General features: G+C 40.3%; 1 protein-coding gene across 5 annotated transcripts in view; it reads left to right on the forward strand.

Annotated features, from left to right (window-relative positions):
* Positions 1 to 26,667, forward strand: part of LOC126109590 (protein spindle-F) — a 146,907-nt gene that overhangs the window by 116,532 nt on the left and 3,708 nt on the right. For 4 of the 5 annotated variants that reach the window (XM_049914627.1, XM_049914626.1, XM_049914625.1 and 1 more), the window contains 2 exons: positions 2,550 to 2,671; positions 6,304 to 6,659. In XM_049914627.1, the coding sequence (XP_049770584.1) occupies positions 2,550 to 2,671; positions 6,304 to 6,621 (440 nt within the window). In that variant the 3' untranslated portion in view covers positions 6,622 to 6,659. The remainder of the gene's footprint in view (positions 1 to 2,549; positions 2,672 to 6,303; positions 6,660 to 26,667) is intronic. The other variant, XM_049914629.1, reaches the window with a different exon arrangement.

Below are 26,667 nucleotides of genomic sequence, written 5' to 3' on the forward strand. Positions count from 1 at the left end.
AGTTCCTTTCAGTTTTTTGAAGTTCCTTTCAGTTTTTTGAAGTTCCTTTCAGTTTTTTGAAGTTCCTTTCAGTTTTTTGAAGTTCCTTTCAGTTTTTTGAAGTTCCTTTCAGTTTTTTGAAGTTCCTTTCAGTTTTTTGAAGTTCCTTTCAGTTTTTTGAAGTTCCTTTCAGTTTTTTGAAGTTCCTTTCAGTTTTTTGAAGTTAGTTTCAGTTTTTTGAAGTTAGTTTCAGTTTTTTGAAGTTAGTTTCAGTTTTTTGAAGTTAGTTTCAGTTTTTTGAAGTTAGTTTCAGTTTTTTGAAGTTAGTTTCAGTTTTTTGAAGTTAGTTTCAGTTTTCTGAAGTTAGTTTCAGTTTTCTGAAGTTAGTTTCAGTTTTCTGAAGTTAGTTTCAGTTTTCTGAAGTTAGTTTCAGTTTTCTGAAGTTAGTTTCAGTTTTCTGAAGTTAGTTTCAGTTTTCTGAAGTTAGTTTCAGTTTTCTGAAGTTAGTTTCAGTTTTCTGAAGTTAGTTTCAGTTTTCTGAAGTTAGTTTCAGTTTTCTGAAGTTAGTTTCAGTTTTCTGAAGTTAGTTTCAGTTTTCTGAAGTTAGTTTCAGTTTTCTGAAGTTACTTTCAGTTTTCTGAAGTTACTTTCAGTTTTCTGAAGTTAGTTTCAGTTTTCTGAAGTTAGTTTCAGTTTTCTGAAGTTAGTTTCAGTTTTCTGAAGTTACTTTCAGTTTTCTGAAGTTACTTTCAGTTTTCTGAAGTTACTTTTAGTTTGCACAGCTTTACTCCGTTACTAAAAAATTCCAGTACGAACACCGCAATGCACAATGAGCTTTAGTTAATTATTGCTGCACCTAGTTTTATGAACTGATTGATTTTAAGCCAACTGAACTGTCAAGTACAATTTAATTTCTCTCAGTTGGAATAATATTATGTCTTTCATTTATGTTTTACTCGGTAATAATGGTGAAAAGATAGGATCATTCTAAAGGTTAGTGAAGTGGGATAATCAATTACAAGGCTCAACCTTAGTTTGTGCCGAGTTGCAGATGGTGCGACGTAGTAATGCATTCGGTGGCAATATTTTATTGGCTACAGGCTCATCTTTTCAACTAATAGCTTTTTATATCTTTGGCCTCACAGTATTCTTCTTCCAATACTTCAATTGCCAATTCTTATTGCACGATTTGTACTGTGACCAGACGTGTGATCGCTCATCCATTTATCATCCCTTACCGTACTCAAAACACCGTATCGACAGTATGCACTTCATTAAGTACCCAAGTATTGCCATTGTGCGTCCATACTTCACCATGGATAACTTGCAACTATTCCACCTCTCTGTCCTGCAGGCACTTGCATCTTGCAATATTGTTGCCATACCTGAATTTGTCAGTATTTCTACCACAAAGTTTTACAGTAGTTCTTCGTCATTACAATACAGTTTTTTAGTAGTGAACATTTGCAAAATTAATAAAGTACATACATACCCTCCAAATTACATTAGAATTAAGAAATTATTTAATTGGCAGTTACGAGACTTTATGTTGTCACTATGTAAGGTTTTTCATCGCAGTTGAGGAAAACAAATCCTGTTGACACAAAATGGTACATATTTAGAATACTTTTTAATTCCACATTTGCAGAGGAGGAGTCAACATGAATCTAACAAAATTATTGCTAAAAGAATATTAGAAATAAAATAAAATTCAAATCAGATGTCAAGTGGAATTTTTTATCTTTTTATTCCCATTACCTTTGACGAACACAAAATAGGCTCTGTTTCGGTTATTTGTGATAAATACACTGCTGTCTTATCACAGATGTGTTTAATTTTGACACGCTTCCGTGAAGTCGTAAGTTGTGCAAAAAATTCAGTCAGTCATGTAACTGGTAATGTGGTACAGTTTGCAACTAAAGGCTTCATTAGGGGGTTGGGTTGTTTTGGGGAAGGAGACCAGACAGCGAGGTCATCGGTCTCATCAGATTAGGGAAGGACGTCGACCGTGCCCTTTTACAGGAACCATCCCGGCATTTGCCTGGAGCGATTTAGGGAAATCACGGGAAACCTAAATCAGGATGGCCGGACGCGGGATTGAACTGTCGTCCTCCCGAATGCGAGTCCAGTGTAGGCTCCATTAGGATTTTAATTTGGAAATAAAGAGAATTTCCTATTAATGCCAGTTGCTCGATTTTGTACACATGTGTAGCTTAGAGTATTTATCGGATCTTCTGCTTTTCCTGTTCCATATCTCTTTAAAACATTTGAAACGTGCTCAAATGAACAATTACGTAAAAGTGACAGTTGTTCTCCTTTGTGCTATGGACTTCATTCTAAACTTAAATAATTTTAATGTGATTACACTACTTTAGATAAACTTAATTTTGCATTCTGTATATGCCATTTCATCTGTCAAGTGTGAAGCACACATTAAATTTCACATCTCGTGTTGATTTGGTATTGCAGAGAGGACGTGGTAGTTTTACTGAAATATGATATTTGTGTTAGGTTGGAAATATTATATTTTGGTGACCAAACTGAGCCATTCGTTCTCTGACCTGTTGTAGTGTGGTGCAAGGAATGTGAGGAGCGGCGACAGGAACAGGGCCAGCTGGATAGCCTGAAACTCTGGGGCAGCGGAGATGAACGTGCGTCCTCTGCTGACGGCACTGATGACCACTCGCAGCAGGTTAGCCATTCCGGGATACCATTTACATTATATGATGAAATGAAAGTAAGAGCAATACATGTAATCCTGTGTCCAGGCTTTGTAATGTTCACAAGGAGAGGTCCCCAGCAGTGGGATCAACTTTCCAAAAATATGTATATGGCGATGTAGTTCAAAGTTTGAGGAATCACATTCTGCAGCCATTCACCCTGGTGGTCCCTCATTTGTGAGTAATCAGTAAAAATAAATAAATAAATTTGGAATTTTGCGTGATAGGTTTAAAAAAAGTAACAATTTAGAGACCACTTGAATAGCGTAATGGTTAACATAGTGATATTACATCCAAAAGGTTGTTGGTTTGACTCTCATCAGGTGCACTGAAATTTTTTGGTTTTAAATCTTTGTCGAAATGACTCCAGTTGCTATTTTTATTCAATTAATTCATTTTCATGCAATTTCCTTTATTTTTATTCCTTTGTCATGTCATTTTAATTAACATTTTAACTTCCTCAATTGTTTGTTCTTTTTCCACGAGTAAACTTTATACACGAGAATTTAATTATTTTTATTTATCTACCATAATACCTAACATTTGAAAGTGCTGATCAGTCAGTTAAAAAACAAAAGATGAAGTAATATTCTTACATTGGCGGTGCAGTTACGTCAGGAATATATTTTTCCTTTCAAGATGTACATCTTTTTGGATGGCTATCATCATACAATCATTTAAATTATAAATTCATATTCCACTGTGGACAAAATAATGTGGATGATGCCGAGGATTTAACAAATGCAGGGATTATAAGTAAAATGAGATACAAGCAAAATGAGAAATAGAAATAATAAATACAATAACATGGACAAAAAGTAAGATGATAAAATGAAAGCAATTACATCAAAACAATAATCAAAATCACATGAGCAAGGATTCCAAGTGGAAAAAGATTGGGAAGAAAAAAAATAAGAGCAAATGATGGTTTCATATGACAACTAATATGACGTGACAAAGGAACAGAAACAAAATAGATTTTAACCAATTAATTGAATAAAAATAATGATTAGCATCATTTTGATAAAGGTTTAAAAATTTAAAGTGCCTGACAAGATTTGAACCTATAACCTTCTGTGTGTGAGGTCAGTACCTTCACCACTTCACTATGCAATTGGTCTGTGACATGTTACAATTTTTCTAAAGCTATAGAACATCCCATGAGATTCCGTTCCCCCCACCCCCCACCCCTCCTCCTCGATTACTCACTAATTAGGTTCCACTGGGGTGAATGGCTGCTGGGTGTGATTTCTTGGAGCTTAAGCTACACCACGATGTAGATTGTTTCAAAAAGTCAAATCCACCACTAGAGGCCTTTACTTTTCAGTAAAATATTTTCATTCAGGACGTGAAAGCTAATGGGGACACACCGTGCGTTTTGGTGAGCATTCGAACACTCGTGTCAGATGTGCTTACCCATGTCATCTGGGACTGTAATGCTATCCAGCTAAAGGTGTCAGCTACATCTGCACTTGCCAAACAGGTTTTCAAAGTATTAATAAGTTTTATAGTTCTGAGGGAAAGTATACTGTCACTTAACACTGAAAAAGTGTATTTCTAACTGGGATATCTGGGAAGTTTTGTTACTTGCCTGCATATACATCCTGAATTTGAAATCTGGTTCTGAAATTTGTATTACCATTGTATAATCAGTCTGAAACCTTCCAGTGTCTCCAGGTCTCTTCCATGTATAGAATCTTCTTACATAATTCTTAAACCAGTTGTTAATGATGATCAAAGTATGCTGTGTGCAAAATTCTACCAGGCAGGTTCCTCCCCCCACCTACCTCCCTCACCCATATTCGACTACTATTTTTCCTTCTTTTCCTTTTTCTGATATCGAATTCCAGTCTCCCATTATGATTAAATTTTTGTCTTCCTTAAACATCTGGATAATTTCTTCAATCCCATCATCTGCGGAGCTAGTTGGCATATAAATTTGTACTACTGTGGTAGATGTGGGCTGCATGTCTTTCTTGGCTAAAATAATGCGTTCACTATGCTGTTCATAGTAGCTTACCCACATTCCTATTTCCTTATTCATTATCAAACCCACTCCTGCAATACCCTTATTTGACTTTGACCATATTCACCTGACCAGAAGTCCTTTTCCTCCTGCCTCTGAACTTCACTAATTCCCACTGTACCTAACTTCAGCCTATCCATTTTCCTATTTAAATTTTCTAACCTACCTGCCTGTTTAAGGGACCAGACATTCTACATTTCAATCAGTAGAACACCAGTTTTGTTTCTTCCGATTACAACATCCTCACGAGTAGTCCCCACCCGGAGATCCGAATGGGAGATATTTTATCAATAGAATATTTTATCCAAGAGAAGAGCCATCATCATTAACCACACAGTTGAGCTGCATGTGCTAGGGAAAAATTGCTCCTGTATGTTCCCCTTGCTTTCAGCTACTCACAGTAGCAGCGCAGCTACGCCATTTTGGCCGGTGTTATGAGGCCAGATCAGTCAGGCGTCCAGACTGTTGCTGCTGCAAACTATCGAAAAGGCTGCTGCCCTTCTTCAGGAACCCCACGTTTGTCTGGCTTCTCGACAGATACCCCTCTGCTGTGGTTGCACTTACAGTTCACTTTGAGAAGTGCGTGATGTATCCATTTGTAATTCAATCGAAGCCCTTATCAATCGGAATAGCAATTTTCAGTTAGATGCTGCACAGAATCCTGTACAGAAAAACTTCACACTGTGCGTAGTCGGTGGCATTCTGCAGATTTACCGTGTGCAGGTAATCGATCTGAGATCGAGGGGGCGCTCTCTCGGAGCAACACGCAGGCTTGCAGCAAAAGCGAGTGCATCTGAATATGGTCAGAAGGCTCTGTGCCGAAAAATCGTGACAGTGATTTACTGACATTGGCAGTTCACTCGAAAATTTGTGAAACAATCTCTAAGCTCGGAAAGTTTTGAATTACACAGGCTTCAGTGCGTTGGTTGGTTCCACTTTTTTGAAGGTACATCAGGTTGCCAACGAGTAAATCACATGTGCTATTTTGAGTTTACATTGAAATATAACTTAAAAATCATACTTCATAACCACCAAGAGCTGCTCTTAAAGTGATTCTTTATTAACTACAGATTTCAGTCATCTGATTATCTTCAAGTTATCATAAAATTATTTACAGAAGCCTTCAGGCAGCATTATTACTGTGGTGATGAATAAAACAAACGTTGATCAATATTTACACACTGCCATAATCGGGTTCCATCTTTGCATGTGGCGTGCTCTCTAAGAATATGTTAGAATTGTAGAGGGAGACATTGTAGTAATTATCCAGATATGTGTAGATTTGTGCAGGATAGACTAGCGGGGACAGCTGCATCAAACTATCTTCAGACTGAAGACGAAGAAGAAGCAGAAGAAAATAACAACAAAATAAGAGAAATTGTAGGTCACCAGAATTCTTCTGAAAGTAAAAACCTGCCATTTTTCATTACCTGCAACTAAAGCTATGTGGTTGTATTATTTCATATCCCTCCCCATTACCTTTTACGAATTCGTAGGCAGACCACTGACAATTCTTACATCGCATTAAGCTTTGCATTTGTATAGTCTCACAAATAATTTTTGTTACACGTGTTGCAGATGACCGAATCGCACAACGTATCCGAAGTACGACCGCCTCCAGATTCCGGTGCTACAGGAGCGACCGGCGACGTAGTGTCGGCCGGCACATCCACCGTTTCGAGGTACACGCAGTGCCCACGAGAGGATTTTATGGCACGGCCGATACGACACGAGTTACCCGAAGGAGAGTCGGAGCTGTGCGAGAAACTGTGCCCCCTCTGCTCGAAGGTGTACGGGCCGGAATATTCGTTTGAGGAGTTCCAAGAGCACGTGATGGACCACTTCCCAGAAAATGATGAAGACGGAGAGGTGACTGCCAACTACGTGCTCCTCTAGCCCACTGTCGGCCGGAGTGGCCACTTCAGCTTTTGCATGTGTGTATACGCTGTAGCAGTGTGTAGAGTGTAATTAATACTGTACCTTCTGTAAGATGTGTGGTGGTAAAGATGAAATTATTATGGTGGTCTTAAATTATCAGTATTAAATTTCTTCTATGTGAGTGATAGAATACCTGTTTATACTGAAGTGTATTGGGCTGGTGTACAAGTTCAAAGCATTTTTCCCCGAGTTTAATAAATGCGACAGAGATACGAAGAGACCGTAGTCATCAGTAATATATCTTCTTTCATAATTTACGACAGTCTGCCGAGGCTGGGGTAAATTTTTGATTCTGCGGCTGTAAGAATCGCGTGGTATCGAGGTGAAGAACTCGCATTTTCATCCGGAGAGGAGGTTTCTCGAAGGTTATTCAGTAGAGAGCAGCAAAGGCGAAAATCTGAGGACTCGATATCTGGTGAACGAGATGGGTGTGGAATGACTTCCCAACTCAACTCGTATGTTGTGTTTTTTGTCAGTCTAGCAGAATCGGGCAGGCACTATCGTGGCACAGCGTCACTTTGTACAGTCTTCCAGGTTGTTGTTCTCGGATTGCGCCTCCGAGGTGTCTCAGTTGTTGACAATAAATGTCAGCAGTGACAGTTACACCTCAGGGAAGCACACGCCATTGTTACTCCATATGCATAACACTATTTTTCAGATGCGTGCAGGTCTTTTGTATGGGGAGTTGCTGCTTTGTTTGGGCTCAGCTATTACTTTCTTTTCCTCCTGTTACCATAAAGACACCATTTCTCAGTCATCACCAATAACAATACAGGATAGGAATGGTCGGTTTGTTCATAACCGACTGATGAGGAGACAGCAGAGATCCATATACGGAACCCGCCGATTTTTGTGATTTTGGTTTAGAGCATGCTGTGTCCGTACACCCAATTTTGTAACCTTCCCCGTCGGATTCAAATGTTGCACGATTGTGGAATAATCACAGTTCATCACATTTGCGAGTACACGGACAATGATCGTTGTGGATTAATGTGTTTAAATGATCTTCATCGAACCCTAAAGGTCTTCCTGAACTCGGAGAGTCATTACAATTTTATCGATTTTCCTTAAAATGAAAAGACCATTTTCTTGCCACGTTCTGTCCAGTGGCATTATCCCCGTACGTGGCGCAAATGTTTGTGGCTGCCTCCATTGCTACCACCCCTCTGTTGACCTCAGACAGAAGAGTATGTCAGAAATGTTCACGTTTCTCCACTTGGCACTCCATTTTCTAGTCTCCACAGCTTCACACACTATAAACAGCAACAGTGAACTACAAACACAAAAGTCCAATTAAGAAATAAACGCATAGCAACTGGAATACCAGCAAGCAAATCAGAACCGCTACAAACTTATGCTCCTACCTAATAACTTCCTGCCCCCTCGGAAAAATCTTGTAAAGTAGCTTCAGTGAACGGAGTAACTATTGTTCGGGAGTCAGGACCCCGGTGCTCGACTCGGAAGTAGACAGCTGGAGCTTTTTCGATGGGAAAAATGGTCAGAAATTGTCTAGAGTGGGATTGGGGCGTATCGTCATAAACTTGCCTAACTGCACCATTGTCTCGTGGAATGAAGGGATTTGATTGTCTGTCAGATGGAAAAAAAATGGTAGACTATTATTACAGTACCCCTCTCCTCCTTGTTTAAAAAAATTTAAACCAAGCACTGTGCTCTAGACTAGTATTGTTCAAACCAATTTGCAGACAAATGGTACTAAAGGACTGGTGGTTTAAATACAAGGGTCGAATGAAAAGTAATGCCTCCACCTTTGTTAATAGGGTTTGGATGGGAATATTTTAATAAATAAAATGCAGAAATAATCCTTAGAATGTGATCTTTAATTACCAATATTCACTTTTCCTTATAATCACCAGCCAATTGGCTCACTTCTGCCAACGATTAACAAGTTTTCTGAAGCCGTCACTGAAGAAGTCGACACTCTGTTTCTGCAACCACAGTCTCACAGTTCTCTCGACGTCTTCATCAGAAGCACAATGATGTCCCCGCAGATCGTCTTTCATTATCGGGAACAGATGGAAGTCAGACGGTGCTAAATCTGGACTGTATGGAGGGTGCCATACGGTGGTGAGATTCAGTCTCTAAAGTTCTGCTGTGGTGGTACGTGAAGTGTGTGGTTTGGCATTGTCGTGCTGCAGGAAAACATTCCCCTTTTCCTTTCGGACCCTCTTTACCCGCCATTTCAGAGTTCGCTCTGAATTTATTGTTGTTCCACGATCAGGAAAATCGACACGGATAACACTATCTGTGTCCCAGAACATCATGGCCGTGGTATTTCCAGCTGAGGGCTGCATCTTGAATTTTTTTTTTTCTGGGGTGAGTTTCTGTGTCAATTTTCAGTAGACTGACGTTTCATCCCTGGGTCGTAATGGTGTACCCACATTTCATCTCCTGTCACAACTGAATGAAGAAAGGCGTCACCTTGATTCTCATAATGCAATAGGAGTTCCTGGCAAATTTCAAGTCTGTGCACTTTCATTTCAGTAGTCAGCATCCGGGGTACCCATTGTGCACAGGTGTTCCGATAGCCAAACAAAGCAATAATGTGACACACACGTTTTTGTGAATTGCCGATTGTGCTTGCAATTTCTCTCTGAATGATACGACGATCGTCCCGAATCGATCTGTCAACATTTTGCTTGTGAACTCGGTGGCTGCTGTCACAGGATGTCCAACTCTTTGTTTGTTCCCGCCTCAACATCTTTAAACGTACTTGCCTCGACAGAACCGCCATAAACTGCTCTCGTTCTGTGATGAATCTCCTTTGGGGTGACACCGTCTGCTGTCAAGAACTCAATGACTGCACATTGCTCAAATCACATTGGCCGACCGTCTGCGCAGGGTTCCATACTTTACACTGTAACAACACAACTGTTCAATGCTAAGGCATCCCGCCAACTGGAGCTGTAGAGAAGAGGCTACGGAAGAAGCCGATACCTTCCGCATACCGATGCTGCCAACTGTTAAAGAGTTACAGAGGTGGAGGCACTACTTTTCAGTTGACCCTCGCAATAATGAGACGAGGACGTAAACTTTGGAACGTGAAAAAAAGAGAGAGAATAAGAAACCTAAATTTTCAATCAGTAGATCACGACAGTCAGATGGATTACGACAAAGTTTGTAGATTGGTACAGCTGCACTTACAGGCAAAATATAGGTTCTCGTTATAGTTTCTATTTTGAGATGTTATCATAACTTCAACAGATGTCGTAAAACTACCTCGAGCCTCAGATGATTCTCAAGCTTTTTGGTCTATGATAATTATGTGTATTACAGCTAGGTGGATGCAAATCTTGTGCGTCTCTTTTAACAATTCACAGACGCGGTCGTAATACGTGTGCAGCTCAGTGCCCTCAGCTACAGCCCTTTTCTCGTTGTAGATTAGTAATAGCTACACAGTGTAGTTAGTGGAATTTGTGCCTACTTCCAAATTTGTGGAAACGCAATAAATTGGAAAAATGATAAGAATTGTAAGATATGTGCCACTTATTTTCCAATTTTTAACAGAGTAGGAAATTCATTCCGTGTAATGCACATGTGAATATAAACGAGGATCGCAATATTTTCTGTAAAAGATTACTGGATTTTTCCTTAGCCTTCCTGACATCGATGACACACGAGGTTTTGTACAAAATACACTCGATACAAAAACACTTTGCGTCGAAGAGTTAAATACGAAGAAACTTGTGCACAGTACAGAATTGTATGGCTTGTGTTCCTTAAGGATACTAATCAAACTTTGAAACGTAAGACAGGCCACTGTTCAGGCTTGTTAGCTTAGCTACTTATTATACTTTATTAGAATGTAGCTCGATCCTAACGGTTTGTATTTTTTGGGTTTCGAAATAGAGACGTATGCTATAAATTGCTTACCAGTTGTGTTCCTGCTGCCTGAATGAATTGAGAATGTCAACTGGCAGTGTGCACACACACCTAAAAGCCACCTGCCTTCTGTGTCTCGTTTCTCCTTACAAATAAAAGCACAAAACAAACAAGTAGCAGGTGCAAAGGGTGGTCACTGTCACAGAATGGAAATACAGTACTGAGAGAAGTCGCAGCTGCACAGTTTGAAGTATAATGCGTATTCACACCGAAATTGGCCGTAAGAGGGCGGCAGCCCGATAATCTCTGCCCGGATGGAGACAGAGGACACTTTGTGGCAAATGTTCCACATACTGCCCAGTGCGTGTGGCAGAATGACGCTATCGGGTGGAGCGTCAGCTCCGAGGGCACTCCGTTACAGCCGTGCCCGAAAGGCTCGTACGGGACGGGTCACGAGACACCTGAAATTGTGACATCTAGCGACACTGCTCTAGATGTGTCTACACTGAAAGTGGCCACTCAAAGACACGGTACGTAGTCAGCCCAGAAAGTTGCTACGACGGACAGGTAAAATTGGATGTCGGTGTATTAATGCTTTTATTCAGCTTTTTATCTTATTATTCTCTCTCACACCAGAAGTTTTTCAAAAGCAATTATTTAAATATAATTGGTTGGTCACCGGTTTTTGGAAGTCATTAATGATCCGCAGATTGGGCCCTCTTCAGAGGATGCCCCAATTTTTGGAAAAGAAATTAGTCCCCCTGTTGCCAACTCCAGTGAGCACAGGGTATCGGGTGTGCTCGTCAACTGACGGTCACTGACACTTGTTGTGTAACTGCAGTTAGGATAGTTCTGACAGAATGTGAATACTTTAGTAGTACACGGCACCACTCGCAGACTAGTGGAACGGTCGAGTTGTCGACAGCCACACAGAAACCCTTTCCGTGCAGCTACATTGTGCCAGCTGAATATACGTTGTGTGGCATTCAGACACAGCACGAGCTGATCTTCACTTTGCTAAGTGTTCGGTCAGTTGGAACCTTTTTTGAGGAGGTAATCTGTCATCTTGTAAAACTTCCTGGTAATAGTCAAGCACAGTTTTGTTGTTTGCTTCAGTTTATTTGATTGTACATATTCACTATCTTTCTGCATCTGCTTAAGGAAACATGGGGACATTGTGTAAAATGCTGTGAACAGTAGTTATGATAGTAATAATATTTCCATTCTAGTTTTCTCATATTTGGAGCAAAATTTGATTGCTGCACACTGCTCCATTCTCTGCCAGAGACAAATGTGATGCAACAAAAGTACACTCTGTCCCTAAAGAGCCAGTATTGCACCTCCGGGAAGCGAAATGTCTGGTACTGCCAGTAGACACGTATAAAACTAGTAACATCCTATCTAAATTGAGGGAAGGAGTGTGTATTTCGATGATACAGTTCTGCAAACGTTACGAGCAGATAGTGTGGGCTATTTTGTTTGTACGTGTAGCACCTGAGGTCAAGTCCTGAACATCGCGGTGTATAAAGCAGACGGTACTCAGCTCGGAAACAGTCTCAAAAATTGGCTTAAAACATTTAACGATCTGAGTGCCGCTTAGTATAAAATATTTTGAGCTACTCGAGAGGTGTCTAGTGTTCTAGTTGTAATCCTGAGATTGTCGGCTTAACTCTCGCTAGATGTGAGTTTTATTTATTTACTTTTTGAATTTTATATTTGTTCCCAAATTAAAATTTTAACTAACAGATATTGAACTGTAGTTTTACTAATAAAAATAACTTCTTTTATTTTTGGCTATGAACAGTGAGAAAATGATAGTGCTTGTAACAAAGTAAAATTTGTGCCAAAATGCAAAACCTCGATCCCGTTTTAATTTGCCAGGAAGTTTCGTATCGGCGCACACTACGCTGGAGAGTGAAAATTTCATTCTGGATAAAATACTTTGTTCTTTCTTGAGATTACAGACATAAGTAGTACATGAAATAAAGGAAAGACAACCACTCACTTATAGCTGACTGATACGTGGCCCATAGAGCTAGCATTTACACTAGTTTTTGAGCTAAAGTTCTCTAAGGAACTGACGACCTTGCAATTTAGTCCCTTTAATTTACGAACCGACCAGCCAACATCTTTCTCTAGCTAAAGTACATACATACACGGACACTCAAATGCTCACAGTTGCGGTGAGTGTGAGCGTTTGGTGTTCGTGTGTTTGAATGTGTATGTACTTTTGCTAGAGAAAGAGCAAGAGCTTGAAAGCTAGTGTAGATACTGATTGCTGTTGGATGTTTCTATTTGCCACTTGTCAGTATGCTTAGAGTGAGTGCTTGCCTGTCCTTTCCAATTATTGTTATATTATAAAACAAAACAATTAAGAGACCAAAACACTATGTGGAGAACAATAGCTCATATTTTATTTATTTATTTTGTACTTAGCAGAGCTCCAAGATCTTGAAAATAGATTTTTTGAGTGTTTTTTGAGAAGTGCATTGTACTGCTTTAGGAGATTGATGTCCAGGCATGGATCTTCAAATCTTATTAAGACAAAGAAAATGAACGATTCTGTAAGATCTTGTAGTATCTAGCAGTATCTGTGTGTTTGGCAGCAGATATGTTTAACAAAAGTGTTGTGTGGAGTTGTAACTGTTTTAACAGAAATGCTACATAATTAGTGCATCGTGCTTATGCAACTGACATACTGATAACACAATAATGTCCTCGAATTGTTCGTCAGGAACAGAGAAATCTGGGCCTCGGATGTTTGAAGTGTAGTAACTATGTAAATGTTATAAATTTATGACTTATATTTAGTAAATATACCTTTAAGAATATTTTAAATTCAAAATATGAAAGCCATTTTCTTGAGAGACAGGAAAGGAATACCGACTTGGTAAAAGTAGCTGCCACACTCTGGGGGGGGGCGGACAGGTCTCTGGTCCAGCCTTTCGCCTCTCAGGATTGGTGTTCTGCGTAACTGAACAGTCGATACTCCTACAAAGTTCCAACCTCGCAGCAAAACATTCCTGGTTTTCAAATTCCACAGAGGTGTGCATCCCTACTTTCCCAGACTGCAGTGTTTGGAGAAATTTTGTGGTGGAGAATGGATTTGTTGAATCCTAACACACATTTCCAGAACCAAATGTTTGGTTGGTAAGGTAGACTGAGCTGAGACACATATTTGCTCACAAGCTCATCAGGTAATTTTCTGGGAAGCCAGCATAGAGACGGAAAATGAAGGGCAAGTCTGGAGACACTCGAGAACTTCACGACGTACTTCTCGTAAAGTGTGGGATGTGGCACTAACGGGAACGTAAAAGTACTTCTGACGTCATTCGATCGCGCAGTACTCTCGACAGTAAAAGGGCACTGCCGAGCTCGGGGTCTCGCAGAATGGGCCGATAGAGCACTTAATATATTTCGTTGTGTATAACACTGTTTGGCAAGTGCAATCATCAGATCTGTAGTTAAAAGTAAAGGAACATAAAAATGGGAGGTGTTTGCTATACATTATTTGGTTACAGAAGATAAAAAAAAAATTTTTGAAACAAAGGAAAGTCCAGGCTGTAACATCAAAAATATTAGAATAAGGATACATTACTACTCACCGTAAATGTGACACATTGAGTTTCAGATGGGCACAGTGAAAAGATTGTTACATGTGAGCTTTTGGCCAAAACATTCTTCAGAAAATAAAAATGCACACACATTTACACAAGCAAGCACACCTCACAGACACACAACCACTATCTCCGACTGTTCTGACCGGAATGCGACACGTCGAATGGGAGGAACTGTTTGACGCTTTTAACCTTTGGTCGGGTCGGAAAAGCTGGAGGTAGCAGTCGTGTCTGTGAGGTCTTTGCATTTTTAAATGTGTGTACGTTTTTCTTTTCCGAAGAAGCCTTTGGCTAAAAGCTGGTGTGTAAAAGTCTTTGCACTGTGCCTGTCTGAAACTCACTGTATCATCTTTACAATGAGGAGCAATCTATCCTCTTCATAATAAAGTTGAACATTGAATGTTTGTAATTTTTAAGTATGTCGTCATTTTAAAAGTATGAATGAAAAAAAAATAAAATAAAATGAAAAGAAAAATTTAAGGCGACGACTCCCACACTAGAGCCACCCCTCGACTCTAGCACTTGTATCTTTGTAAATTTGTAGAGATCAGTTAGCAGATGCGACCTTGCTTGGGTCTTGCTTATATTGACACTGACACTGAACACTGTGTGTGTGTGTGTGTGTGTGTGTGTGTGTGTGTGTTTTTTTTTTTTTTTGGGGGGGGGGGGGGGGAGGTAGCAAGTGAACTTTGTTCGTTAAATATTAATTATAGATCTGGTGATGCCAGTAACTTGAAGAACTGTCATGCAACAAGATGTGGACTCCTATTTGGTACGTAACAAATATTCGGTGTGGCACACTTACAATACTAAACCTCACGTCAGAAAAACTTAACGATTTGCCATTCGAAGAACGGTAAAATACGAGGGGTGTTCGATAAGTAATACAGCAGATCTTTTCCTTGGCCAGTTTCGGTTGAAAAAATGCAGAATTCATTGTGGACATCGGCCCCTGTAGTTTCGTGAAATTCCAGTAGGTGGCAGGCTATGCACAGATTTCAATATGGCGTCTGTAACAGAGGTGCATTTTGAGTAGAGACACATCACCGAGTTTCTTCCGGCAGATATTCGTACACACTCGCTCGGTGTCTACGGAGACCCGGCACCGGACAAAAGCGCGGTCAGTCGTAGGGCGAGGCACCTGTCACCGATGTGACGAGCTCGCGCAAACCTGTCCGACCTCCCACGTGCCGTGCGGCCACACGGACCTGCGACTCTGACAGTGTTGCAACGTGCGGACACTTTCATTCGAGACGATTGACTGATCACAGTCGGACACCTCACTGCACAGCTGGACGTCTCTGTCAGTAGTGCCGGCCCACCGGCCGAGGCACTCGGAGGCGTGCGCCCACTCACTTCCTAACAGGAGACCGTAAGTAGCAACAAATGACTGTCTGTGCGCAATTCTTGTGCGTTACGAGACTGTGACATTTTTTTGTCGAACACTGTCACGGACGGTGAAATGTGTGTTCGCCACTTCGAACCGGAAACGGGGTGGCAACTTGTGGAGTAGCGCCACGCCACCCCTCGTGAAGAAAACGTTCGAAGCTGACGGTGAAGTTGTGGTGCTGGGTCCTGGGACTCTGAATTGGTTATTCTGTTTAATGTAATGATATTAAGAAAAGGAAAGTTGCCACACACCATATAGCATAGATGCTGAGTTGCATCACAAAAATAGACAACCAACACACACACACACACACACACACACACACACACACACACACACACACACACACACACACACACATGCGCGCGGTCAAATGCCACTCGTACAAAGTCATGTGTGTGAGTTGTGTGTGCGTGTGCTTGTTGTCTATTTTTGCCAAAGGCTTTATGGGCAGAAAGCTTTTTTTATTGTGCCTATTTGCGACTCGGCATCTCCTCTATATGGTGAGTGGCAACTTTCCTTTTCATAACGTTGTTACATTTCATCCTGGATTTTCCCTCGTTTGGTTTTATTCTGTTTAATGGTCTCCTTCGCAGTGCAACGATCAACTCGGTAGTGCACTGTGTTACCCTCAGGAAAGTGAAGAAATGATTTCTGCACGTTTGTCGCCACAAAAATATAAACAAACTTCTCCTCGTCCGTGACGACGTGGGGACTCGCACGAATCGCTGGACTGTTCTTCCTCGATCACACTGTGCCTTCCGGCTTCCGTCTGTTTGGGTCGGTGGAGGATGCACCGTTTGAGAAACGGTACTCGGACGGTTGGGAGGTTATCGATGCAGCGAGATGTCGGCTCCCGTGTCGACCGGTAGAGTGATTCTGTATCGGTGTACGGGCTCTCCCGGTAAGGTGGTTCGAGGCTGTCCCATTGAACGGAGATTGTGTTGAAAAATTGTTTCGTAGCTGAGAGAGTTGGGAATAATATGGTGTATTGGAATCCTGAATAAAACCGACCTGCTTTAATATTGAATGCCCCCGTATTTTGAGGCAGTTAGTTGTCAGCTAGTGGCTCTTCTTCGTAGTGGAAAAAATTCGTATTACTGCCATAAGTTGCCTCTAATGAACATGCTTTATTGATGATGACTAGTTGTGGTAGGAAGTTTAATTTTTAGGTCTACGTGATGACAAAAATGTTTTTGTAGGACGGATTACATGTAAAATGTCTATGTGAATCATCATTTACAAATGAGAGACCTACATCGTATAGCTGTGGCAGACCTGTTTTGTAATCTTATATGAAGAATGTATGACAGCACTATTGAGGTTTTGATACAAATTTTGTTGAGCAAGACTATCGTTAAGTTATATGCCACGTTTTATGTATAGGCCTGTTCTACCAAAATGTTTTTATTCTGATGTAATTTTATGTCAACTCAGAAATGGTACTTCCTTTTGAATCTTGTTGACACTGAAGTATTATTCGGTAAAAGCAGGTTAATGGTGGTAATGCAAATTTCTTCAAATATGTTAGAAACTAAATCACGTTTTACAATTAATGTTGTAGGTTAGTATTGCAGGTGTGATGATTATGATATCTCACCCATTTTTGGGCTTATTCTATATGTACATCAGTGAGAAAAATGGGTTTTTATTGTTGTTCTAGCCTTATCTGATTACTTCCGTACTGACCTATCTGTGCTCTATCTTCACATGAATTAATTGTAGACTGTGGTTAGATTCCTAGATATTACAGCTTTGGATCTTGTTTAGGTGACAAATCACTGTGTGTTCTGCAGACTGTGGATGCTGTAGTGTTTACTTTGCGTATGGAATATGCAAAATAAAAATGAAACATAATGTCATATAAAATGAAACTTTAATCAGTTATCCACTTTAGACACTCAAAAAGTTCTGGAACGCTTAGGGTTTTCTCTTTTTCTTTTATTAGTTCTTGTGGTCAAATTCTTGCTGTAACATTGAATGAACATTTTGGAAGAATGAAGAAAGTAATCTGACTCAGTGACAGTTTGACATCGAAGGTTGTGAGGTGGGGAATTACTGTGACAGTGTTCACAAACAGAGAAGGCTGAAAGTTCAAAATTGTGACTCTTATCTAGAAACTAAGGCACAGAAAACTTAAAAGACACAATGACACCTTCATAAATATATGTCGTTTCCTCTTTCTAAATACTCCTTGGAAGCATTTATTATTTGATTGCATTGGTATCAATGTCTACATTGCTGATATTTTGCCTAAGGCTTCTGAAAGTTAGTTCATTTGTAGTTTGTATTTGCAGTATGAGTGCTTTTAGTGCAAGCTAAGTAAAGTGTTACACAAATTTCAAACATGTCTAAAGCAGGAGATTATCTCTAACTCTTTTGAAGTGCTGTACAGGAACTACGTTATAGTATTTTGTGACAGTGTATACACCTAGGAGAACTGTCCTGTTGGAAGATAATATTGTTCTTGCCTAGATTTATAATCAGCCAGCTGCCATATGTGTTGGAAAGTACGTCATTTACTAGTTTCCAATCTAAATTTCCCTTCATTATATCAGTACGTCAAGTAGTCCATTATTCCTTCAGTGGAAAGTAGGTTTCCAATTGCAGTCCAGCTTGTTATACACACCCAAACAAGCACTGACACCTCCATATTTTATGCTAGGAATTACTCTACATGTTTGGGCTACAGTTTTGTCTGTGGTTGGTGTAAAGTTAAAAAATTGTGTTTTCATTACAATATTGTGGAATGCACTGTGTTTATGCATTACTTATTTTATTTTGTCTGTAAGACCATATAACAAAAACTGTTCTGTTCATGTTTGTGGTTCCTTTCCCCCAACTAAGTATTTATGATTTTGAATACAATGTTATTCAAGGCAAGCCGTATATTAACTCAGTAGATGCGCAAATACAGCTTTATTCAGTGGAAAGCTATAAAACTCATTTGTTTCTGATTACCGCTGAGACTGTGTTTACTATTTTTGCCATATATTAGTTTTGAACATATGATCTGGCAATGAACCAAGTGTGCAGCCATTTAAGGTTGCATATTTATACAGGCAACTGTCGCCTGTTACCATTCATTTTGTGCACCTAACAGCTGCATTTCAGACAGCGAAAACTGCTGTTAGTGATGGGCAGCTTAACCTGCTAGCTATACTCCCAAGGAATAGTTCTTACACAGACAGTACATTGATTTTCTTATCCAGTGGTGGAAGAGGACAGCACATTTCAGCATGTTACGAGATTCGTGATAATTTGGATATCCCCTCCCAACGAGATAAGTTCTCTTCCCTAAGTGAAACTATCCTGGGGAATGTTGATGCCATAGCAGATCCACTTAAAAACCTGAAGGCTGCAAATAAATATCACGTGTGGAACAGGTATCGAATTCGAGGATGACATTTTATCGTGAGTCGAACTTCTTCCCTTATTCACTCTCGGTTATATCTCAGCACCGTGTTTGATACTTTTTAATGTTTCTAGAATGAAATTTTCACTCTACAGCGGAGTGTGGGCTGATCATCTCCTAAGGAGACTTTTTAATGTCGTCTGTGAACATAACAATGTGCTACACTGGCATCCACACAATCTACAACAAAAAAAAGAGACTTGTTTCTCGCATCACAGGAAATTGTCGAGTTATTCCTCCTCCTCGAGGATCCTGCCGTGTCTCGTTAATGGCAGTCTTGGAGATTCCTTCAGCTGCTCACAAATCGATTGACCACAAACTTTCACCACCATAGTGTGACAGCTCAGCCATTTACTATTCCATTAACTATGCTATATCACAGATTAGACTGTCATAGCGCCTAACAATCTTCTCTCATCCTTTTTTGAACAGATCTTAATTTTGTCTGAACTATGTCATCTTTACAAAGTTTGAATGTGATTGGGCTGTCAAAAGTAAATCCTCGTAATTTATATCTTTCAATACATAAAAATTTGGAGAGAGATTTACACTATGTATAGTTACAGCCATCATTAGTGATTGTAACATCCATTCTTTTCAGCAGTTTTTGTTAGTGTCTTCTAGTGCAGTAGTCGCAGCCTGATACCACTACTGTGTCTGGGCTGTCTGGTGGCTGATACAGGGCTTTCAATTCAGCAGTTGTCTACACACGACATTGGATTGCAGAGCATTAGTTAATGGTCAGATCTGGTGAGAAGCTTTAGGTTTTTTGAGGGTGTCGATGTGCGAACAGAACTACCATATGTACTCGAATCTAAGCCGCACTTTTTTCCTGGTTTTTGTAATCCAAAAAACCGCATGCGGCTTAAAATCGAGTGCAAAGCAAGCGGAAGTTCTGAAAAATGTTGGGAGGTGCCACCACAACTAACTTCTGCCGTCGAATGTATGTAGCGCTACACAGGTATGCTTTGTAGGCACAAAGATAAATACTGGTGCCAACACCTCTGTGTCAGTAAATAAATTTTAAAAAAAGGTGGAAGACGAGCTTTTTTTCTCTGCCTTGAGTTTTGACCACTGCATTTTCATATATCATCCAACAAAGTAAATACAAATTCCGTATTGTTCATCTTCGAATGTAGCAGTATTTCAGTGTACTACGAAAATCTGACTGGCAAGACTGTTTGGGATGTTTGTCAATATGGCCAATTCTACATTCTGAATTTTTTCCTACCTGTGAGAAGAGATGGTTGCTAATAGGAACTTGATGAATTGTGAATCACATGCAGTATTCTCTTCACCATAAGAATAATATGAATATAAACATTTTGCCATGTATTCTATCGTGTTTGCTGCTATCTCATATAAATCCTGTCTGCCTAATAAACTATGAAACTAGAGTGAGACAACAGTAAATGCGGAAGAGTATACGTATCGTGTCATGCTTATATTCGTATTATCCTTATGCCTAATAGTGATACAGTCAGAAATGAACCACGGCAACTGACTAGATTTTTAAATCTAAGATGACTCTAATTTCTGTGCAGAATGTAATGTACTAAAGAAATGCCTGCAATGTTTTACAAACGGAGAAAATTTATCGCTACACTCTCGTTCAGAACATCTTCTATCATACGCAGTCTATTATTTGGTTCTTGCTGATCATTATCAAAGAAAGCAGCGGTGTAAGTAACAAAAAATAGCAGTCTCTTGCCATTGTTTCGCTAATGAGATGATTCCTCTCTCTCTCTCTCTCTCTCTCTCTCTCTCTCTCTCTCTTTTTTTAATTGCAAGCGGTGGTAGCGTGCACATAAGCAAGCCATGCCGCAAGCGGCGACAGGCCGTAAACACGCACTATCAAAATGCGACAAACAATGCATGACACAGTACAGTAATGCATTTTCAGCTTAGAGTGACGTAAACACCTATAACAAAAGAAAACGACACTTATCAGATCATAGCAAAATAAGCAATTGATTCAAACCAGACAAAGCACGTGAAAAAGGAAGGGTACCCGTATAAATACAAATGGAGTGCCTGACACACAGCAATGGCTACCTGGTAAAGCTTAACTGCTAAGCTTACGACTCGAACCAAATTACTGTAGCTGTATCGTCATTCATTCGACCTAAATTGTCTCTCATATTACAATGGACCAACTTTATTTCGATTTGGTGGTGCGGCCCAAAACTTTTCCCTCCCCTTGAATTTCGAGTCTCAAATTTCAAGAGCGGCTTAGATTCTGGAAATTTTTTTTTCCTTGATTTCGAGTCTCATTTTTCAGGTGCGGCTTAGATTCGAGTAAATACGGTAAGCGAGTCCTCCTCCTCTGAATGTTTCGCTGTGCAGAAAAGAGAAGCACAGTGACGTCTGGGAGTGAAATCCACTGCAGTTGTCATCTGGGGCTGATTTCTCCTGCTCCTCAGTTTGTGCAGCACAGACTGTCCACGGATAGGGAAAACTGTTAAAATATAAGGGGGTGGCATAGAAAGTCAGTACTTACCTCCAAGAGGTGAAGTTATTGGTGGCAGTAAGGGTGTTTAAGCTTTTCCTTGAAGCAGAGATTCATTTGTTGAATTTTTTTTGGCCTCTGCTCTTTGGGCAGTTTCCACCGTGACAACTGGGCCTCAGTTTCAGCATCATAGCTGTATATCCGTGTTTTGTCACGTGTTATAACCGTCATTGGAAGTTGTGGATTGTTGTCATGAATGGCATTTTCAAAATTGTTCTTACTAATCCCTAGTTCTCCTAACATCTCTCACATAAGTAACTGACTAATTTGTGCCAATATTTGTTGCAGTTCCTCACGGTTGCCTGTCATTAAACTAACCAACTGAGGCTGCGACTTTGATACACTGCCGACAGTTTCTTTTGATGCAAAAATATTTGAAGCGGTCAGACATTCTCTGTTCACAGTTTCTGTTCTGTACAATTGGAGCAACACTGCAAGTATTCCCCATTTATTGCAATTTGTAATAAACCTCGATGCTTGTTTTTCGTGCCATTGCATTGTGACGTAAACCTTAAAACGCTCGACATTTCAAAGCAGACAAATCTTCTTCAGCTAGTCTACACGGCACTTCTCTGCGTTTCTCCGTGTGTGTGTATGTGAGTATTTTTTACACATATAAAGAACACCTCAATAAACTGCTGTTTGAATAAATACCTTTGACTGCCTACTAGTGTGTCATGCAGATCATAACTAGGTGTGTGATCAAGACTGGTAGTTGATGAAAGTTTTTACTTGAACAACAGCTTATCCTCATGATGATGGGATGCTTTAAACATTTATAAGTTGATAATTTTTAACACACAGTTTGACAGGTGTCCACAGAACTTTACAAGTGCATGTTGTATTAATTTTTTGATACTGTGATTGAGTATACTTCCAGCTAATGTGGCCAAGAGTCAGATGAGGTCTTTAAAATGTGTACCTACTTTGGAACACATTCATGTGTGTTATTAATGATGTGGTATGTGATACGAAAGTTGCATTCTGTATACAGCTCACTACAGCACTAGGCTGAGATGACATTTTGTGTATTCTCATCTCTCTGTACCATGTTTTTGTTATACAAAGTGTGATCAAAAAGTGATGGCCATTTTTATTTTCCTTTACCCATTGGCAGGCCAATGGGGTTTTACTTTTCACTAAACGTATTTCCTTACAGGGTTTAATGGAATATCTGTCCCACTTCTTTATACTCCTGGCATCTAGTGGCAGTCCGCTACACAAGCTGCAGTTTGAAATATAGCCTTCTGAACTGTAGGAAGTATATGTTTTAATGGTTATTGGGAAGTATGGTTACCAGCACTGTAGTTTCTGGAAGGAGCTTGGGAAGTGTACTTACCACAAAATTAATCTGTCATTTGTGGTCCTTGGGAAGCATACTTACCACCAACTTGGGGGTATCCCAAAGCTTATGGGAATATGTTTTACCACCTCTGTCTATGCCTGACATCTTCTGACAGTACACAGCACAAGGTGTATGAGAAGTGCTACAACAATCAGTTTCTGTTTATCGTGGGATCACTACTGTTGTCTGAACACATTCCTTCACTTCTGCAATATATATTACTGTGTTTTCACATTGTAGTAAGTAAACTTTAATATCGGTAAAAAATAAAATAAAACAGAAAATAAAAGCAGAAAACACTGTTCATGATTTTTTTACGTGTAATGGCAACACAGAAGGGAAGTGGGAAATCCATTTACCACCAGTTTTAATACTTCACAAAGGTGCTGTAGTGATATATGTACCACCATAGTTTTAGATCCTAAATCACAAAATTATCACAAAATAAATACAGCCAGTTGATCACATTTCTAATAGAATAGCAAAAAAATTATCTTCACTGAGTTGCTACAAAAAATGCACCTGTGAAAGGGTTGAATCATCTTTTTTATTCATCGACTACTACTTTGTCCCCTTCAAAGTTATCCTCCTCAGATACAATACACTTGTGCTAGTGCATTTACCAATATTGGAAGCACTTCTGGAACTCACTTTTCATTACGGTGTTAAGCTCTTCCAGCAATTCTGTTTTTATCTCACCAATGGTGGCAAAATGACATCCTTTCATGGTTTTGTTAAGCCTCTGAAATTCAAAGAAGCTGCAGGGGACCATGCCCGACAAATACGGTGACTCGGACAACTTAACAGTTTTGTTTTTTGTAAAAATATCATGAACAGTCACTGAGCTGTGAGGGGGAGTGTTATTGTGAGCAGTTTTTATGAGTGGTTTTGTTACAATTCTGGCCCGATTAATGCAAGTGGCACACAACTTCCGCATAGTATTCCTTATTAACTGCACGACCGTGAGGCAGGAAGTCGTGATGTACTGTCCCATTGTAACTGAAGAAACAGTGAGAACCTTCACTCGTGATGAAACTTGTCAAACTTTTTTCTAGACAGGCTTGACACAGTTTCCATTGGGAAGATTGGGCCTCGGTTTCGACATCATACCATTATACCCATTTTTCGTCATCTGTTATAGTCTTCTTTAGAATTTCTGGATCATTGTCAGCTTCATTCAGCAATTGCTGTGCAGTGTCATTTTTGGCTGAAATTGAACAATTTTGGAACAAACATTGCTGCTTCATGTTTCGTGCCCAAAACGTCTGAAAAAATTGCTTGCTGTAGCCAAAAGATTTGCCATCATCAGCAACCTCTCTGATGATGATACAGTGATTATCCAGAACCATTTTGTTTACGTCTTCTACATTGTCATCAGTAATTGACGTGCTGGGGCATAAGGGCAGTTGTCACCTTCAATGTCTTCTCGGCCCTTTTTGAAGTGTTTATATCAGTTGTAAACCCTCGTCTTACTTGTAGTAGACTTGCCAAAATCCACAGTCGACATTTCAAATGTGATGCTGCACTTTATTACATTTTTCAAGCAAAATTAAATGCAGTTTGTTTTGAGCCACCTTTTTTGAGAGTAAAAATTCACGGAGCACGCTAAAACACACACGACCTCTTCGACTGTCAACAGTAAACTAAATATTCAAAACAGTTGAAAATGCAAATATACATGAGGAACATGTGTACGAACAATATAAAAGAGTTTGAAAATGGGATGTATAAAGCCTGCAAAATTTAAAAAAAATCTATTACTTTTTTATCACACTTCATATACACTGACGGTATAAAGTGCCAGGTATTTCTGCTCGAACGGTTCTCGGGCGTAATGCTGGATATTGTTGTAGAAACCGTACAGTATCTGGTTCAAATGGCTATAAGCACTATGGGACTTAACATCTGAGGTCATCAGTCCCCTAGAACTTAGAACTGCTTAAACCTAACTAACCTAAGGACATCACACACATCCGTGCCCGAGGCAGGATTTGAACCTGCGACCGTAGCGGCAACGCGGTTCCGGACTGGAGCGCCTAGAACTGCTCGGCTACAACGGCCGGCTACAGTGTCTGGATAAGGAACACAAAGTGTGGAGGGGAAGTAATTGTCTCTTCTGACTCGACCTCCTGGAAATCCGTCATTAAAGAAATGTGCACAGACAATGTCTCAGTTGACGAAGACGAGGGATTTTAGCCCTGCGGTGTGTGGGAACCTGTGGAGAGTGCTAACGGTGGAAGGTCCCCAGACTGTGTTATTGGACTGGTTTTTTGAAATTGCCTCTACAGTGGTGGTTAGGGTCCCAGGTATCGCACCCTACAGCCATTTACCCTGGCAAGCCCTCATTCGTGAGCAGTAGGCAAAAAGGAATTTCTTGTGATACACAGCACCATTTAAAATAATGGTAGTTTTCAAAATGGCTGTTAAGCCATTGAGCTGGTATGCTGAAGATGGTGGGTTTGAATCCAAGTGTGTGTCATATTTTTTTTATCTTTATTCAAATGACTATTTATTCAATTAAACAATGGAAAATTCAGGATGTAATGTAACGATGTTACGAAAAGGATAGTTGCTACTAGTGGGGATGCTGAGTCGCAGGTAGGCACGGCGAAAAGACTCCCAGAAAGTGAGCTTTTGGCCGACGAGCTACACGTGCGCGTGCGCGCACACGCACGAGAGGCAGCGGGATGGTGGGGGTAAGGAGGATGCTGCAGTAGGGAAGGGGAGAGATAGGGGGGTTGGTGGTGGAGGATGGTAAAGTGCTGCTTGTGTGAGCATACAGGGATGAGGTGGAGAGATGCAGTTGAGAGGTTAGGTAGTGGAAAAAGATAATAGTAAAAAGACTGCGGGTGTGGTGGTGGAATAGAGGGCTGTGTACTGCTGGAATGGGAACAGGGAAGGTGCCAGATGGGTAAGGACTGTGACTGACGAAGGTTGAGGTGGGAACGTTGCTGATATTGCAGGGAGAGTTTCCACCTGCGCAATTCGGAAAAGCTGTTGTCGGTGGGAAGGATCCAGATGGTACAGGCTGTGAAGTAGTTATCGAAATGAGGAATGTCGTGTCGGATAACGGGGTAGTCCAGTTGTTTCTTGGCCACAGTTTGTCGATGGCCATTCGTGCAGACGGACAGCCTGTTCCTTGGAGAATGCAGTACATTGGTTGCAGCTTAGCTTGTACGTCACATGACTGATTTCAAAGGTCATAATCATCATCATCATCATCAGTGTTCTGCCTAAAGGCAGGTTTTCACATGGTAGTTCTCCAGGCTGTCCAGTCTTCTGCCATCCTCTTCAGGTCTGTATAATTTCCTCTTCCCTTTATGTTGTCTATCACCTTGTATCTCCTTCTGCCTCTCAGTCTTCTCCCACAAACCAATCCTTCCAAAGCATCAACTAGCAAGCACTCCCTTTTCAATGAATGTCCCAACCAGTTCTTTTTCCTTTCTCTTACAACCTTCAGCAGACATCTTCTCTCACCAACCCTTTCCAATACTCTTTCATTACTCACTCTTTCTATCCAGATTATTCTCTCCATTGTCCTCCACATCCACATCTCAAATGCGTCTAACCTTTTTCCATCCTCTCGTCTCAGTGCCCGTGTTTCTGCCCCATATAGTGCCACACTCCAGACAAAACATTTGCCAAGCCTTTTCCTTAGTCCTTTATCTAATTTGCCACATAAGAGTCTCCTCTTTCTGTCGAATGCCTCCTTCGCTATGGCAGTTCGGGTTTCACCTCCTCGTGACATCTCAAGTCTTCAGTTATTGTGCTTCCGAGATATTTAAATTGACTTACTTGGCTAATGGTAGATTGTCCTATTCTAATATTGGACAGTCTGCGTCTTGTACTGATGACCATACTCTTTGTTTTTGCTGTGTTTATTTGCAT

This window comes from Schistocerca cancellata, chromosome 12 (genome assembly GCF_023864275.1).
Source record: "Schistocerca cancellata isolate TAMUIC-IGC-003103 chromosome 12, iqSchCanc2.1, whole genome shotgun sequence".
NCBI classification, from domain to species: Eukaryota; Metazoa; Arthropoda; class Insecta; order Orthoptera; family Acrididae; genus Schistocerca; species Schistocerca cancellata.